The 16,730-nt window shown below is 39.3% G+C and overlaps 1 protein-coding gene across 1 annotated transcript; it reads right to left on the bottom strand.

The window, feature by feature from the left end:
- Positions 1-1,286: 1,286 nt before the first annotated feature.
- LOC143889555 (ubiquitin carboxyl-terminal hydrolase 3-like) lies at positions 1,287-16,392 on the bottom strand. The gene is made up of 6 exons (XM_077393807.1): positions 15,968-16,392; positions 11,967-12,083; positions 5,019-5,117; positions 4,660-4,848; positions 4,033-4,214; positions 1,287-1,969 (listed from the first exon to the last, which is right to left on the bottom strand). Exons 1-6 carry the CDS (start codon positions 16,088-16,090, stop codon positions 1,570-1,572), a joined length of 1,110 nt encoding a protein of 369 aa, XP_077249922.1. The 5' UTR covers positions 16,091-16,392; the 3' UTR covers positions 1,287-1,569.
- Positions 16,393-16,730: the final 338 nt, after the last annotated feature.

Raw genomic sequence — 16,730 nt, 5'->3', positions numbered from 1 at the left:
TCGATCAAATGTTATGTTGTTTCTATTTTGAAAAGTGACTAAATTTATTAGTAGAACCAGTGCATACAAATGGGACGACTTACCCCATGACAAGTACAGAAAAGATACACTGAAGTCCCATTTCTGTCCTAAGAACGACAGCTCCTTTCACCTATGTAACTGTCAATAACTACCCCCATATTTTCCTTTTCCGCTCCTTTTGCCACCTTCTTTGTCTCTTCATTTTCCTTTTCCACTCATTCGGCCAGCTTGACTCTCTGTTCAAATCGATGTTGAAAATCCGGAGTAATTTTCGCACAGAGATCTCTGATCTTCACAATGGCATTAGCTCTCAAATGTTATGTTTATCTCACAAGGACAATCATCTTAGCTTGTTCGAACTGGTCATCCTTTGGGGCCCCCTACTTAAAAAATGCGCTAATCAGAAGCTCCCAACTATCCAATTCACATTGGATGATGCTCGTGATACGGTAATGCTAATGCCCTGTTTTGGATTTGGAGAATCGATTGTGACTCCAAAACTGATTATGTAAATTTGTGTCCAATAAATTGGTTCTCAAAATCTAAAACAAACAAGCATCAACTACGTGTTTGTGGATCCCTGATCCAATAGCTGCGATCCTTTTGGCAATTTTTTTGTGACGGGGGTTTCATCTGCGTAAGGGTTTCGGACAATTTATACAAGGGATTTGCTAGGCGTAAGCATGGAAAGTTAGGGTCAGAGCTCTTCTGTCATTGGTAGGTCTATAATTATGATACTGTAGTTACACTAGTGTTCACTTGAGGTACTTAAAATGGTGGCATTGTAATTAGCCTTTGCATTCCATTTTCGATTCAAGCCCTTTCCAATAATTTCCCTTTTTTTATTGGGTGATGATGGACACCCTCCCAATGGTATAAAATGGTGGGCTCCACTCATCAAAACTTGAGGTGTAAATTGTTGGCCCCCATGTAGGGTTTGGGTGGAGGTAGTGGGCCCCTTCCCCATCTAAACATGATCTGTAAAATGGTGTCCCCACCCAATCAAAACACTCTATGTAAAACGGTGGGTACCACCACATCCAAACATGCAGTGTAAAATAGTGCAATTTCCACTAAGTCGAGTCCCTTCCGTCGGTTCGCTCAGGTGGTCAATGAGAAATGGGGGAGAAAGCATTTCCACTTTTAATAAAATTTTCCAATAAATGTTTTACAAATCAAACTTACTCCAAAGCATGATCTAATATAAGCGATGCAAACCTGTAGAGAAGGATAGTTTGGGTGTACATTTCAGAAAAAGAAAGGGATAGTTAGGGTGTAATTTCATTTCTGTTATAAATATTCATCAGTGAAGAATACAAGCCTTTCTTTGAAAGTCTCACCACCATTTACACTACCTTATTTGTTCAAAAAACAAAGGACAGTGCTTCACCACCATCCCACTGTACATGGCAATCACCTGAAAAATCTTCACATCTCACCCCACTGATTACTGAGAGCTCCTCCTACATGATATATCCAGAAAAAAAAAAAAAAAAAAATCGAAAAAACTGAAGAGAGGGGAACCCCACCATCCTAAATCCGATATGATCAACTCTTACCAGCAATGCTCTCGTAGAACAAAATGTACCCATGATCGGTGTTGCTTGAATACTCTTGTGCAGATCCGAAAAAAGTTTGGACGGCAGACTCATCAATCATCTCCACGTTTTCATCGTCAAAGAATAGCCAGTGATTGTGGCTCTTTACAAGGCTCACATAGTGACCATGGTTGGGTCCGCTTCCCACGTGGACAACAACAGCGAAGAGGGAATACTCGGAGTCTGCATTCTCCATCGTGTTGCTCAATTTCAGCTCTAGAGGGAACACGACACGGTATGATAACTTCTTGTACCGACCCAGTTGTTCGATGTATTTGAAACGCTTTAGATGGATAACCAAGATATATGGTGGTTTCTTAATCTTCATCCTCTTCTGGGCTTCCTGCAAACTGAAATGGAGAAAGATGTGAATCATAAAAATGGTAATTGAGAAGTTATCTTTTGAAGCAAATCAGTAGGAAGATCAATGATAGGCAGAACATCAGAGCTTGAAAAGATAAAACCAGAAGAAATAAAAGCTCAAAATTTGTAAGCGTAACACTATTTACCAACAAAACCATAGTTGTGAGCGTATAAGCAAGAGCCAGAAAGGTGTCGGAAAGTATACATTGCATGTTGTGTGTGTGTGTGTGTTATTTTTTTTGCGGCTGTTGTATTTCAATATTATACATTGCATGTTGTTCTTTTGGAAAGAGAGAAAAAGAAACTGAACAGATAAAAACTGGAACAAAATCAATAGGGAGATCAATGATAGGCAGAGCATCAGAGTTTGAAAAGATATACCTGGAAGAAACAAAAGCTCAAAACTTGTAACACTATCTACGAACAAAACCATACGGGAAGGATTATATAGAAATCAAAGTGGACCTTATACAGTGGGTGAGGCATCAAAATTTGCTCACATTCTACAACACGGGGGATATCCTTTGTTGGAAGTCGACGGTCTTTGAGAAGAAGAAGATCATGGTCGTGCCTTCTTGGTCTCCACCCCAATGGGTATGATAAAGTTCAACTTTGATGGTAGTTCGAAAGGAAAACCCGGAAAGGCCGGAATAGGTGGTGTTTTTCGTGACGGTAAGGGGGGATATCATCCAATCCTTCTCGGGTCCTGCACGGATTTGTGATTCAAATGAGGCGGAGGCCAAAGCACTTCTTTGTGGTCTCAAACGGTCTGCAAAAGATGGTTCAAGTCCTTTGACCATAGAAGGCAACTCCTCAAATGATCTCTAACTTGGGCAGCTTCAAAGGCTCCTAGTCCGTGGAATCTGGCCAGCATTATTATGGAGATTTGTGATCTTTGTCGGTTAGTGAGACCAAAGTTTATTCATATGAAGCGGACAGTAAACTCTATGGCAGATAAGCTGGAGAAAGAAGGTTTAGAGAGGAAAGAATTGTGGTTCTTAAGACAGGAGTAGGGATGCATTGCTTTTGCACTTGGACGCTTGCTCATATGTTACGTCGTGGGGATCACCTTGTCCCCTATCTTCGTAGTTATCTTTGATGTTTAGCAATAAAATTTTCTGGTGACCTCAAAAAAAGGGCCAGAAACATGTCTGACAGTATACTTTGGATGTTGTTCTTTTGGAAAGAGAGAAAGAAACTGAAAAATATAATAACTTGAAGAGAATCAATAGGAAGATCAATTATAGGCAGAACATCAGAGCTTGAAAAGATACAACTGGAAGAAACAAAAGATCATGTCTGGCGGCTGCTCCTTTGGCAAACTAGGCATGGAGGGTATTGGCGGCGTTTTTAGGAATTCTTTGGGTGTCATCATCTATTCTTTTGCAGGACCTATTGGAATCACGGATTCCAAAGAAGCTGAGGCTCGTGCTCTCCACCAAGAATTGTCAATCTTTATTCAACAGATGGAGAGAATCTTGGAAGTGGAAAGCGACTCTTCCAACACGGTCGTGGGTCAAAGAGAATAACGTCGGTCGGTGGAAACTCGCTGAATTTTTAATGCATGGTGTTAGTTGTCCTTTTCCTTATTCCTAGAAGTGCAAACGATTTGGCTAGTTGCCTTGCCAAATCGGGAGCTTTCTAGAGCTTACTTGTATATGGGGGCGTCTCTACCCCCTGAGGTGCACATGTAATCTACTCTTATTTAATTAATGGAAACTTTATCAAAAAAAAAAAAAAAAAGGAAAAAAAAGAAAAAGAAACAAAAGCTCAAGACTTGTAACATTGTCTACCAAACAAACCATAATTGTAACTATATAAGCAAGAGCCGGGATTGAGCCTCCAGCTCAACGGTCAAGGCATTGTTCTTCAACCCAGAGGTCGGAGGTTCAATCCCAGTTTACCTACGAAAAAAGCAAGAGCCACAGTATAGTTTGCATATACTTTTGGAAAGAGAGAAAAAGAAACTGAAATCTTATGGCTATGTAGGAGACCACCGTCACTCAATCTCAAGAGAAAGCAGAGCTTATAAAAAAGAGAGAAAAGGAACCTGCAGCATTTGTCGCAGAAGAATTTATCCTCAGCATTCAAAGTCTCAGTGGAACTGAAGTTTTTTAGGCAGCTCGTGATTGAACTATTTTGTTCGATATCCAAACTTAAGTCTAAAAATGTTTCATCCCTTGCTGTTACTGTTTCGCATCGTAAGCATCTCGTTTCATTTGTCAAGATACCCTGAATCAGATATCAACAATTGATTATAGAAATGGTTAAGGCCCTGTTCGTTTAAGATTAGTCCAAAACCAATTATTGGGCTTAAATTTACATTTAGGGCCTGTATGCTTGAGATTGTCACAACTGATTGTGAGCCCAAAATCTATTATTGGACTCAAAATTAAACGTCATTCTGAGTCCAATAATAGGTTTTGGACTCACAATCAGTTGCCATAATCTGTCACAAACAGGGCCTTAATTTTAAGTCCAATAATTGATTTTGGACTCACAATCGGTTGGCATAATCTTAAACAAACAGGACTTGAAGAAAACAAATGAATGAGAAGAAAACAGCACAACATATAATCACTTCTCTTCCACTACTATAGAAAATGCAGAAAACAAGTTAGTAACACACATGGGCAACTAGTGAGAACATAGCTAGGACTGGGTCAAGTTAATTAACCTGAAAATTTTTGTGAACCCAGGTAACTAGTGGCTCTTTTTGAACACCATTGGCTTGGGCAGTACGTGGCCCATTTGCAACCTTTTCAGATGGTGATGAACTCTCTGGAGAACCTTTTGTCGCATTGTACTCTTTCTCGAGGATGTCAACAAGCTCATTAAGTAGAAAATTCAAAAATTCATGAGCATCCTAAAAAAAAGACAAGGAGATGGTCCATCACTCAGAGTATACGAGTAATTCATGCAAAGGTTAATATACCAGGCACTTTAATATGTTCTTTATCATTTAAGAAACAAGCATTCATAAAAATCAAAAAAGAAAAAAAGAAACAAGCATCCATGTCCATGTGAAATCGAAACCTGGTGCATGTAGCTGCGGAAAAGCTCATTTTGTTTCTTCACTCTTTGTACAAAGCGCTTTGGAGCAATAACACCTGTTTTCTTCTTCGAGGAACTTATCTGCAGACAGCAACACAAAAACAATGATGCCAGAGAAGACATGTACCAACTAGAAATGCTAACCAACATGACTAATATATATATATATATATATATATATATATATATATAGAGAGAGAGAGAGAGAGAGAGAGAGAGAGAGAGAGAGAGAGAGAGAGAGAGAGAGAGAGAGAGAGAGTGCTCAAACACATGGGTCCCACATTTTTTGTGGTGATCCGAACCATTCATTTGCAAGGCCCCATCATAGATAGGGTGTGTACCAAAAATCAGATCCATTGGATCATCCTAACCCCTCCAAAAGTGGAGGGCAAAATGGGCAGATTTGTCGACGAACAGTGTCTGTCCATTTTTCCCTCCACTTTTGGATGGGTTAGGATGATCCTGGACTTGATTTTTGGTACACACCCTATCTATATAAAGGCCTTCCAAATGAATGCTTTGGATCACCTGAAAAAATGTGGGACCCATGTGTTTGTGGAACTCTAGCTCATATAAGCTTCGTGAGCTCAAGCTCACGAACCGTTTTCCCATATATATATATATATATATATATATATATATATATATAGAGAGAGAGAGAGAGAGAGAGAGAGAGAGAGAGAGAGAGAGAGAGAGAGAGAGATTAATAACTCTTATTCCGGGCCCAACCTATGCTTGGCAGTACAATGGTGGCCCCCACCATAATGCATAGGTTTGGGTAGAGATGGCAGCCCCACCCCTAACATTAGGGACAAAATAGTGGGCCCCACTCTATGTATGGGCTTTGATAGAGATGGTAGGCCCCATCCATAAAATGGTGGGTCCACAATATAAAAATTGAGATGTAAACGGTAGGCCCCACTTAGCTTAGGAGGCTGACCGCTTAGCAAAGGAGGGTGTTGATTTGGCAACGGTTGAGATGATTCAAGCCATCCCTCAGGTAGGGGTCGGATAATTTTTCTTGACGGCGATTTGAAGCCTTTTGGGGGATCATTTTGGTGCTCTTAGCATATGGGAACTGCTTAGTCTCGGGTCATTTTATGTATTGCCTGTAATTGGCTTTTTATGACTTCCTGTTGGGGACGTCCCCACAGCTGTATTTCTGGTTTTTATGCAATGATAATCGTTACCTTCTAAAAAAAATGGTAGGTTCCATCCATGCTAAGGTACGGTTATTATATGGAAAATTATAGTAAGCAGGAGTAAAAGAATCACCTTTTTGGTGAGTTTCCTAAAACAAAGGAAGTTATAAATTAGTTGTGGTGAGGTGGCTACAACTGATTGGTTTCCTCATTGGAAAACCGATTTCCTTAGCATTACTCATGTATTAACCTAATTTTAAGGGGCAAGATTTTCTCACATGGATTTCGCAAGATTGGTTAAGCAAGATTTTCTCACTGACAACTACTATTTTTCTTCCTATTTCAACTTAGTAACGTGGAGGGAGAAATTGAAAAAAACCAACTAATGCCTGCCTTGTTCATTAACTTCAAATTCTTGATGCCTAGGCCCCATTTCTATTTTGGCTTACAAACATCGATCAAACTAATTAGGTGGTTTACGTTCTAACAAAAACCCATGCAATGTTGATTCAGTTGCAAAATCTCAAACAAGCCCCAATTAATTGATTTCCTAAGCCCAAATAAATCCCACAACAGAGTACCATCTGGTCATTAGAAATTGTTAGAAGTGTATATGGTGCCTAAGGGCAATATGGTCTTTGTACTATTGTTTTCTTTATATAAATACAAAAGTGAGGGGGAGCTCATCTCCAACTCACTACCTCCCTCAATCGGCCCTTGCACCTTCTGACCCTGCGGCCTCCCGAGGCCCCACCTCCCAGATCCCTCTTCCGTAACCCTTCCTTCCGGCCTATTGCCGTAACCTCCACCCTCGGCCCTAACCCTCCTCTTCACCCCTCTTCCTCCACCAATCCCCTAACTCTATACCCTAATCTATAATCCTACACCCTTCACTTCCCTAGCTCATTCCCGGTCTTCTCACACCCTTCCCTTTATGGCCTAAATCTTCTTAGGCCCTTTTTTCCTTTCTTCCCGCGGCTCCGATCTCGTTTATCTTTCCTTCATGGTCGTTGTACCATGTCTCTCCTTTCTATTGGTCCTTTTCTAGCCCGTCGTTTAGTTCTCACCCTTTTTTTCTCTTTCTCATTTGCCGTTGTGGTGGTTGATGGTGGTTGAGAGCTTCTTCTTTCTCTCTTATCATGGATCCCCCGTCATCAGCACTGCTCCTGCTGTTAGCTCGATTCCTTCCCCCTCGGTTGCATCTTCTAGGTATTCTCCTACTGTGGAGGTTTCATTCCCACATATTGGCATGATCCTCCCTCTTTCGATGATCTCGCTTATGCTCGATGGGAGTATGATGATACCCTCATGCGGACCGTTCTCTGGCAAAGTATGGCCCCTCGACTGTGACCCACCTCGCACTATTTTGCATAGCTCAGTAGATCCGTATATGTGGCACTGCCGTCTTGGCCACCCATCTATCCAGAAGCTTCGACAGTCATCTGCTATTTCTTCTTATGTTCAGCCTTTTCACTGCGAGTTCTGTGAACTTGGGAAGTACCGTCGTGTCTTTTCCCTCTAGAGTTGTTACTAGAGTCTTGCATCCTTTTGATTTGGTGCATTCAGATGTATGAGGTCCCTCGCAGGCCATGTCTCTTTCTAGATATAGATATTTTATTATTTTTGTGGATGATTTCTCTCGTATGACTTGGTTATTTTTGCTTAAAGACCGCTCTGAGGTCTTGCTTTTCGCACATCTCATGTTGAGGTCACTAACCAATATGATTATACTATTAAATGTTTGCGCACTGATAATGCTAGGGAGTACTTCTTTGCTCACTTTCGTGATTTTTTATCCACCCATGGCATTGTTCATCAGTCCTCTTGAGCATTCACTTCTCAGCAAAATGGTGTAGCCGAGAGGAAACTACGATACTTTATTGATATGGCATGCACTCTCCTCTTTCACATGTGGGTTCCCAAACCCTATTGGAGTGATGCCATCCTTCCATCCTGTTTCCTGGCGAAATGTCTCTCATCTTCGGTTTTAGATGGATCTTCCCCTCTCTCGATCTTACATCCTCAGGCGGATCCCTTTCCCATCACTCCTCCGGTCTTTGGTTGTGTCTATTTTGTTCACACCCACAAGGGTGTCATCTCCAACTTTATCTTTCTCTTCTCTTCTTACTCTCCAACAGAAATATTAGAAAGATACTTATATCCTAGTTTGTGCAACAAGAGCTAACATGCCTGACCCCCCCTGGCTAACTTGTCAGCTACATCATTGGCCAATCTCTTTAAATGATGATAGGAGATATTGGCGGCAACAATCTCTTTAAATGATGATAGGATATTGGCGGCACCAACTCGGTCTTGGATTTCATCAACGAAAGGTGCAAATCTCCAAGGAAAAGGGTGGGATCCTTTTATTCTAATCACATTTAGTGAGTCTCCTTCTACCACCACATTATTTAGATCTTCATTCTCAATAAACTTTATTCCTTAATGAATAGCGCGCACTTCGGCTTCATTGGCATCTGCAACTCCAATGGGGCCCATGTATGCCCACGTCACTGCCCCAAACTCATCCCTTAAGATACCTCCAATTCCTAATGATTTTTGGTTCCCCATACTTGATCCATCAAAATTTAGCTTTAGCTTGTCTTGTGGGGAAGGTTCCCAACTCTGTACCACACTGGGCTCCCGGCTTGAAACCTGACAAATCTTCTGCCAACTATACCATAAATCATGAGCAGATACAAACCTAAAGCATGGGAGAGTTCTCACCCACGATATGACAATGGCAACAGTCTTTTTTTTTTGAAAATTGACAATTTCATTGATACTATGAAAGATACATTAGGGGCCAGAGGTCCCGACTTGCATTACATAGAATCAATTAAGACTGGCCAGGATTATACTTCTAGACCATTAAAAGCATCTATAACAAAGGCTACCCTATGCTATGAACATGAACACCACTAAAACTTCCTCCAAACCTCTACATTTACATTTCAGTCCCCCAAAACTTAAACTTCTAACAATGTCCCAAAAGCTATGGAAACCTCCCTCTTTTCGGAAAAACTTCAGCAGCGTCTCACCTTTAAACGGCTCACCTATATCGAGTACTTCTCCAACTCCGCCAAGATGTGCTGGATTTGGAAATCTGGCATTTCGATGAGAAGTTCATCCGGAATCCGATCCAGGGGACCAGGGTTTTTTTCTTTTAGCGATTCTTTCTTCCACTAGCCGGATGCCTACCACCTTGTTAGCTTGCCAATTCATTCTCCTCTCGGCCCTTTCTTCAGCTAAAAGTAGTTTGAAGAAAGGGTGTTTAAATAACGGCGAGTGGGTATCTTTGACCTCGTTTGTCCCACAGAGGCTGTACAAAGTGAAGGGGCAGTCCTGGGTGTCTTGCTTAAAAATTTTCCACTGCTTCTGGAGAAACTCTCCCGTCATTTCTTTGTGGGCCGGGTCAATAATGAACGCCCTCTCCTCATTGTAAGTCATCAACTTCATTCTCGTGAGGATATTTTCTAAAATTATAATTTCCGTAAATAATCGTCTGTGCCGCTCACCTGAACCAGAGGAAGAACCACCCATGTTGTCTTGATTATCCATGCCTAGTTGTTGGTTTGATTACCCAGAGCAAGAGGAAGGATCGCACAAAAAACCGAGTACTCCTTTGGGCTTCTTCCTTTTCTTCAAAGTATTGTACTAGCGATGCCCTATAATTCCAAATCTAAGACCTTACAACTTCCTGCTCCTCGATAAGGAGATAAGTATTATTTTAGCACTAAAAATTAATGTGGCCCACTCCCCAAAGTCCAGACTTTAATGAAAATATATAAAAATAACTTTGGCAGTACGGTTTGATCTCTAAATCCTCATGTCTACTTACGGTTTGATATCTAAATCCTCACGTCTACTGTAAGTAATAAAGGGGATTCTCATACCCAACAAGTCAGTATCGTCTAGAGACTGAGGAAAACGCCCAGTGTAAGGGTGTTCATTATTCGGTTATAACCAAATAACCGAACCGAACCGAATTGGTTTCGTCGGTTCAGTTCGTTTTTTTTTCCTTTTCGGTTCGGTTAATTTTTTTGGAAATTCGGTTATTCGGGTTCGATTATCTCAAAAAAAATTCGGTTAACCGAATAACCGAAATTATGGATAAAAACCATTATTTTTCCAAAAAAAAGTGCTATATGGGCACTCCGTAGGATGATCAAAACCGTCCATTTGATTGATCACAACTTAATTAGGTTGCGCTCAAAAACTCATTTCGCTAGGATGATCCTAGCCCTCTGATCCAAACCGAGATTTTGCTTTTTTTCCTCTTTTTCTCCCACTATTCGGTCCGAATTTTTAATCGGTTCGGTTTTTGGAAATTTCGGTTCGGTTTCGGTTATCGAAATTTGATAACCGAAATAATTTCGGTTATCAAATTTCGGTCTATTTGGTTCGCTATAACCGAACGAACACCCCTTGCCCAGTGGCTTATCCCAAAGCAAAACCTACTATAGGCAAGTGGGATATATTGTCCAAACCGAGATTTTGCTTTTTTTCCTCTTTTTCTCCCACTATTCGGTCCGAATTTTTAATCGGTTCGGTTTTTGGAAATTTCGGTTCGGTTTCGGTTATCGAAATTTGATAACCGAAATAATTTCGGTTATCAAATTTCGGTCTATTCGGTTCGCTATAACCGAACGAACACCCCTTGCCCAGTGGCTTATCCCAAAGCAAAACCTACTATAGGCAAGTGGGATATATTGTCCCTTACCCCTACTGAGGTTGTTCCGGATGATTTCTCTCTCTCTCCCCCCCCCCTCCCCGTTTTGCTATAGCTTGTTTTCAGTTTCTGCATCTTTTCCGCCAACTGAAGTTTTGGTATTGGCAATGGAAACACTGCCAATCCTCCAGCCATTTTCTCCCCATTTTCTTTAGGTTCATATCGTTTTAATTCTAGGTTTTCTTTCACATGGGTTCGAGGAAAGTATTTCTATTGTTTCCAAATACCCAGCGACTCTCTCTCTCTCTCTCTCTCTCTCTCTCTCTCTCTCTCTCTCTCTCTCTCATTCAACAGTCTTATTGAATGAAAACTGCACACTCTTTGTGTATCCTTTAAAAACACGAGCGTTACGCTCCTTCCATAACAGCCATAAGATCGCTAACAAGGAGATATCCCTTTGAATCTTTCCTTTCTTCCTCCATGGGACATTAGGCCATCCTTCCAAGACTTCTATTAGTGTAGTAGGAAATACCCATGAAACCTTTAAGTTGTAAGATTTTTCCTGGACAGTAAAAGATCCAAGTTACTGTATTCAATTCTCTTCTTGAGTTCTGATAGTGCTAGTTTGAGATGATTTACCCTCCTTTTGATCAATTTCCCAAGAAAAAAAAGACGTTTTAGTTGGACAAAGCGGGAACAGTGTACAGTAACAGCAAATCTTCAAAATGTTAAGCAAGAAAATCAAGAAATAATGATCTACATCAAACCATTAAAAAAATTATCTACATCAAACTTAAAGTACCAAAATTTAGGCAGGGGCCTAAGAGAAAACCTTTGGAAATCATAGCCCATAGTTCCAATAAAAATACTCAATAGCTAACTTTAAAGCACAAGCAAAAATGTATTTCCAAAACTCTTAAATGATATCACGCCTAAGAATTATCTTACCCCGAGATAAAACCATGTCTGTTAACTTTTCAAATGTAATGTGATGACCAGGTAATTGTTAAGCGGTGCCGAAGCCTATTTAAGAGGACCTATGGAAAGTAGAACCAACATAAATCCCAGACTTGTAAGATTAATGCAACTAAATTTTACCAATAAAGTTTTTTTTACCTGAGTAAATAGATCTGCCAAGCATGTCAAAAGGTTTTCTTCCACATCTCCGAGATTCTTGTTGTTTGAATAGTATTCTAGTAGCTGTTCTCGGAAAGGGACACAAAAATAAAGAGCCTGCATACAACAATAAAAGCACACATTGGAAATGAACAGTAAATAGAACACATCAACGGCATATGAAGAGTTACTTCACATCAATACCTACAACTGTAAAAGCACACAAATGAGGTTATAGTAACATTGACTTGTGGAAAAAAACACTATTTAGGCTTCCTGTCAGGATTAGAATTAGTCAATTTGAGCCAGGTAGATTCTTTCACCTTCTTCATGAAAATTTTCTAAAGGATTCATTAGCCGACCCCAACTAGTTTGGGACAAAGGCTTAGTTGAGTTGACGCTTCCTGTGTCCGTCTTCGGATTTCCACAATAGAATTGGAAACAGGCTCTCTTAAGAAATCGGTTTTATTTTCCCGAAGCAAATTGTACAGCAATATGTTGGTGACTCAGATTTTTTTTTTTTTTTTTTTGATCATAACAATCTACATAGTATATAGTTCAAAAAAATAATAATAATTCAATCTACGTGGTATGGACAACCTTGTTCCTTTTAACTTATATCCAAAAATGAAGAGGGTTGGATTACCTCCCCCACTTGATTTGTTTTTTCCCTTACTGTTTTTTTTTCTGTTATGCTCTTTGTTTATGGATTCTCTATGTATGCTTCTCGGTTTGACCATCTCGGTCTTTCCTTTGGTTTTAATGAAAAATTGCTACCATTTAGAAAAAAAAGGTATCAGTTTGAAAGCTTTGCCAAACCATCATCAACATCCAGAGTCCAGACATTGAGAACGAGTTTACAGTCTTTCCTTGGCAACAGAAAATGCCTTATTGGAGCAATAACAAATCATAAAGACCATTTAAGTTAAAAGGATAGTTAGGAGACTAGAATGTTGAAGGCGTGGATGGGCCATGTAATGTGTTTTCGTTTGGCATACCTGAAAGACGTCTCCCATACATGTGTTACATACGCTAGTGCATTTATTAATTATTTAAGGTATATATCCTATTAAATCACAAGGGCGATTTACAGGATGAATCTGGAAACACTATCATTGGGATATAGGACATTGAGAATTGAGATCAAGGTTTTAAATTTTGGTTTCGGTATCGGTTTTTGTCGGCATGGAAATGGAAACATTTCAATTTCGATGGAAATTTCGGTGGAAATCTTGCAAAATCAAGGAAACGTATGCAAATGATGAATTTTTTAAATCTTTTAAAAAAAAAAATATGCTCAAGCTGCGATTTTTAGTTGAAACTTTGGGAAATGCTATAATAAGCACAAATACATACTTAGAAACCATCACATAAGCAACAAAGCCATGTCTAGAAAAGTAAAGTCAATAAAGAAGAACATCGTAATGAAGTATAAGAAAGTACAATAACTAGTCTCCCATCTAAGGACCCCAACTCTATGTCAATACCACATAGAATTACGAGGTATTATTGGTCCCATGCCAATCTGACATCCCATGCATAAGATACGACTATTTTACTATGAACCAAGAGGAAAAGGACATTCTTAGGAAGGGGAGCTGAATAACCATATAGAACCATCCTATTTGGCCAGCTCCGTAGTTTCACATTCTATCAAGAGAACCTGTTGTTGGTTCCCTTGACTATGTGGCGAAAGAGGATTGTCGGTGCACCTCTAGTTCCTTTAGTAGATTTCTTCATCCAAAAGACTCATATCATTAGATATAGTGTTTCTCTCAAGCGACACGGTATAATGTCTAGCAAATTTTGACATGTTCAACGAGTAAAGAAATCCAATACTGTAAACCATGATATCTCTTATGGGTAAAGCGAGTACTTTTTATATTGATCAAGAGTTCAACATATAAGTATAGCTTAGTTAATCATTGTGGCCTTCACTTAAAATTATAATTCTTAGATAGAAACGATTGATTACAACCTAAAATTATTCCCACAAGAATAATATATGAAAATGCCGATCCTTGTTCCAAAGAAGCCAATTGTGGAGGACCAAGACTAGGCTAGATTCATGGATATATAAAAATAATACATTCTAGAAGCATAACAATGCACAAAATAATACACTTAAATCTATCAAATTGTTTGTTAACGACTCATAAAAACAAGAAGTATCACACTACAAATCTAAATAGCTCACTTCAATATATGGATATATAAAAATACACCCTAGAAGCACAACAATGTATAAAATAATACACCCAAATCCGTAGTTTCAAAACTCCTCCGCATCATCGTGGACTCCCCTTTTTACCTTGGTCGCATTCTGCTCCAAGTCCGAGTTTTGCCCTACATGCCAATCAAAATTCCTTTGACTCTCTCGAGTTATGACCACATCAACCGAGTACTCAGCCATGTCAACCAAATACTCGTCTGCAGCGTGCCAAGTCGACTTGGATTTGCTTTGGCTGCATTTTGACTTACATCTGAGTTTTGAAGCCCTACCAAAATCTATCAAATTACAAATCTAAATAGCTCAGTGCAACTCCACCTCCCTCCATTCCTTTCTCTCCACCGAGCTAATGAGCAGTTCTGACATACCTATTAGATCATATAGATCATATTCTGCCAAATATCTATTAAAATATAATTCCAATACCCTCTCTCTCTCTCTCTCTCTCCATTTTGGTTTCAGAACTAGCACCTCATGTTTATTTCGACCATGATAGAAAAAAACACGATGCCAACATACAAATTTTAGTCTGCCAAATATCTGTTATTAAAATATACTTCCAGCTATAATCTCTGATCGAAGAGAGGACGGTTGTTCCCCTTCCCTACTTTACCCTTTCGATTCAAGTCCCCAAGAGAGGAGCCAACTTGTCGATTTCGCATTTCTTATGATTTCTTATAAGACGTATTACCCATACAATGGGCCCATCCCCCCTTCTGTCATAGCAATCACATACTCACACCCCTCTATGCTTAGTAATATGCAGGGCACAAAGGTGAGTCGCTTAACCAAATATCCTCCTCAAAACAAAAACCGATTGACTAGTTGACTCACCCTATCCACCCTAAACCCAACCCTTTTTGTAGAATGGATGCAAAAGATAAATAGACCACCATGCACCAGCCGAACAAAGACTGCACCAGAATGCACCTTGGAAATTTTGATTTTTCTTGGCACAAATCCAACAATACTCGACAAACCATCCCGAATCACCAATTTATTTTCCACTCTTGCAACCTTATTTCAGCTTCAACTCCTCTTTGTAAGTGGTTGCTGCAATCTGAAATTGGTATTTTAATGGAGATTTTGATCTTTCTCAAACAAAAAATGCAAATAAAACTAGCACAAACTGATCAAAGTTCAATAAAGCCTTCACATATTGATACATACCTCTTATGGTGTATGTGCTGTACTTGCAAAGTAGTTATCAGATAGTTATTTATGTTAGGGTTGTGGGTGTTAATTTTTGTTATGTATCATGTTAGTGGGTAAATGGGTTGATCATGTGGCACTCTCTCTGTGTTTGTATTTAAGTACTGGTATTTCAATGAAATGGATAAAAAGACAAATTTACAAAAACAAAGGAAACTTTGTTTTTCAGAGAGCAATGGTTCCTCTCAAATTGAACCGTTAGGAGGTCCGGTCCGGTTGCCTCAAATCAACCATTCCCTTTCTTTTTCTCTCTTTTTCCTTGTTTGTTTGTTTGTGTTACAACCAATTAGGCACATAACACATATCCAAGAAAACCCCTTCATCACCAACAAAAACCCAAACCAAAGTAAAACAAATAAGAACCCATTTCAAGAAAGGAAGAAAAAAAAAAGAGATCCGTCTAAAGCATAAGATAATCATCATACAATCATCCACATAAGAAACAAGAACAATCCACAGAGTGAAATGAGAGAAAGAATCGAATATTTCCAATCAATCGAGAGCGAAAAAAGACAAAATCAAAAGGGGAATAGATCTGATTGTGATTCAAAATCCAAACCTGCAAGACGCTGTTACAATAGCAAGTGTTTCCGAAATTCTCGAGTCCGAAATATCTCTCTCCTTCAGGGAATTGTTCACCTAGGGCTTTCTCTAGTTTCGAACCCGAAGCTCCCATGACCATTCACCTTCAAAACCCTAATTTCTTCCTCTCAAATGTTAGGGTTTGTCGCCATAGACAAGCATAAAATCAAAGAGAGATATAACAGAAAAAAGGGTATTGGGAATTTTCTTTTCTTTTTGTTTCAATTCTCAGGTTTGACCTTTTCTCTCTAAGAAAACAGAGAGATTGGATTTTCTAGGGTTTTGAAGAAAGTGTTTGAGGAGGAGAGGAAATGAGGGAAAAGGGAGTTTTATTTGTTGGTGGGTGAAAGAGAGAAAAATGAGCGAAAGGAGAGAGCAGAAATATGATCTGCTCTCTGTTGACTAAACCCACATTACAATTGTTTATTTGGGGGCTGATATTGGCACGGCAATATTTTGATAACGGCATTACTCTTATTGTTTGAGGGGAAATGATATCAGCACAACCATTTTTTGATAATTGCACAAAAGCTGATTATTTCTTCTATTTTAAATTTTTAATTGGCTTGTGATAGCTTTTTGGGGAAGTTTAATAACCTTTGGCAGCTCTTTAAATACTAAAAGACAAAATGAGTTAGTGAAAATATCAACACATGGTTGTGTTGATAGCATTTCCCTTGTTTCATACTTCATTCATTAGAAGAAAGTGACTAGTTTCAAACATGATGTAGTGCTAATAT

The sequence above is a fragment of the Tasmannia lanceolata genome, unplaced genomic scaffold (genome assembly GCF_043159265.1).
Source record: "Tasmannia lanceolata isolate RefF3 unplaced genomic scaffold, GAP_Taslan_0.1 ptg000013l, whole genome shotgun sequence".
In the NCBI taxonomy this organism is placed as follows: domain Eukaryota; kingdom Viridiplantae; phylum Streptophyta; class Magnoliopsida; order Canellales; family Winteraceae; genus Tasmannia; species Tasmannia lanceolata.
Note: the sequence above shows the minus strand (reverse complement) of the source record. Positions and strands in the feature narration are given on the sequence as shown.

Coding starts and splice junctions, on each gene's coding strand:
- LOC143889555 (XM_077393807.1), bottom strand. CDS start 16,090: ATGGTCATGGGAGCTTCGGGTTCGAAACTAGAGAAAGCCCTAGGTGAA. Junction 12,084..15,967: donor ATTGTAACAGCGTCTTGCAG/GTTTGGATTTTG, acceptor TGTTGTATGCAG/GCTCTTTATTTTTGTGTCCC. Junction 4,849..5,018: donor TCCGCAGCTACATGCACCAG/GTTTCGATTTCA, acceptor TCTTTTTTTTAG/GATGCTCATGAATTTTTGAA.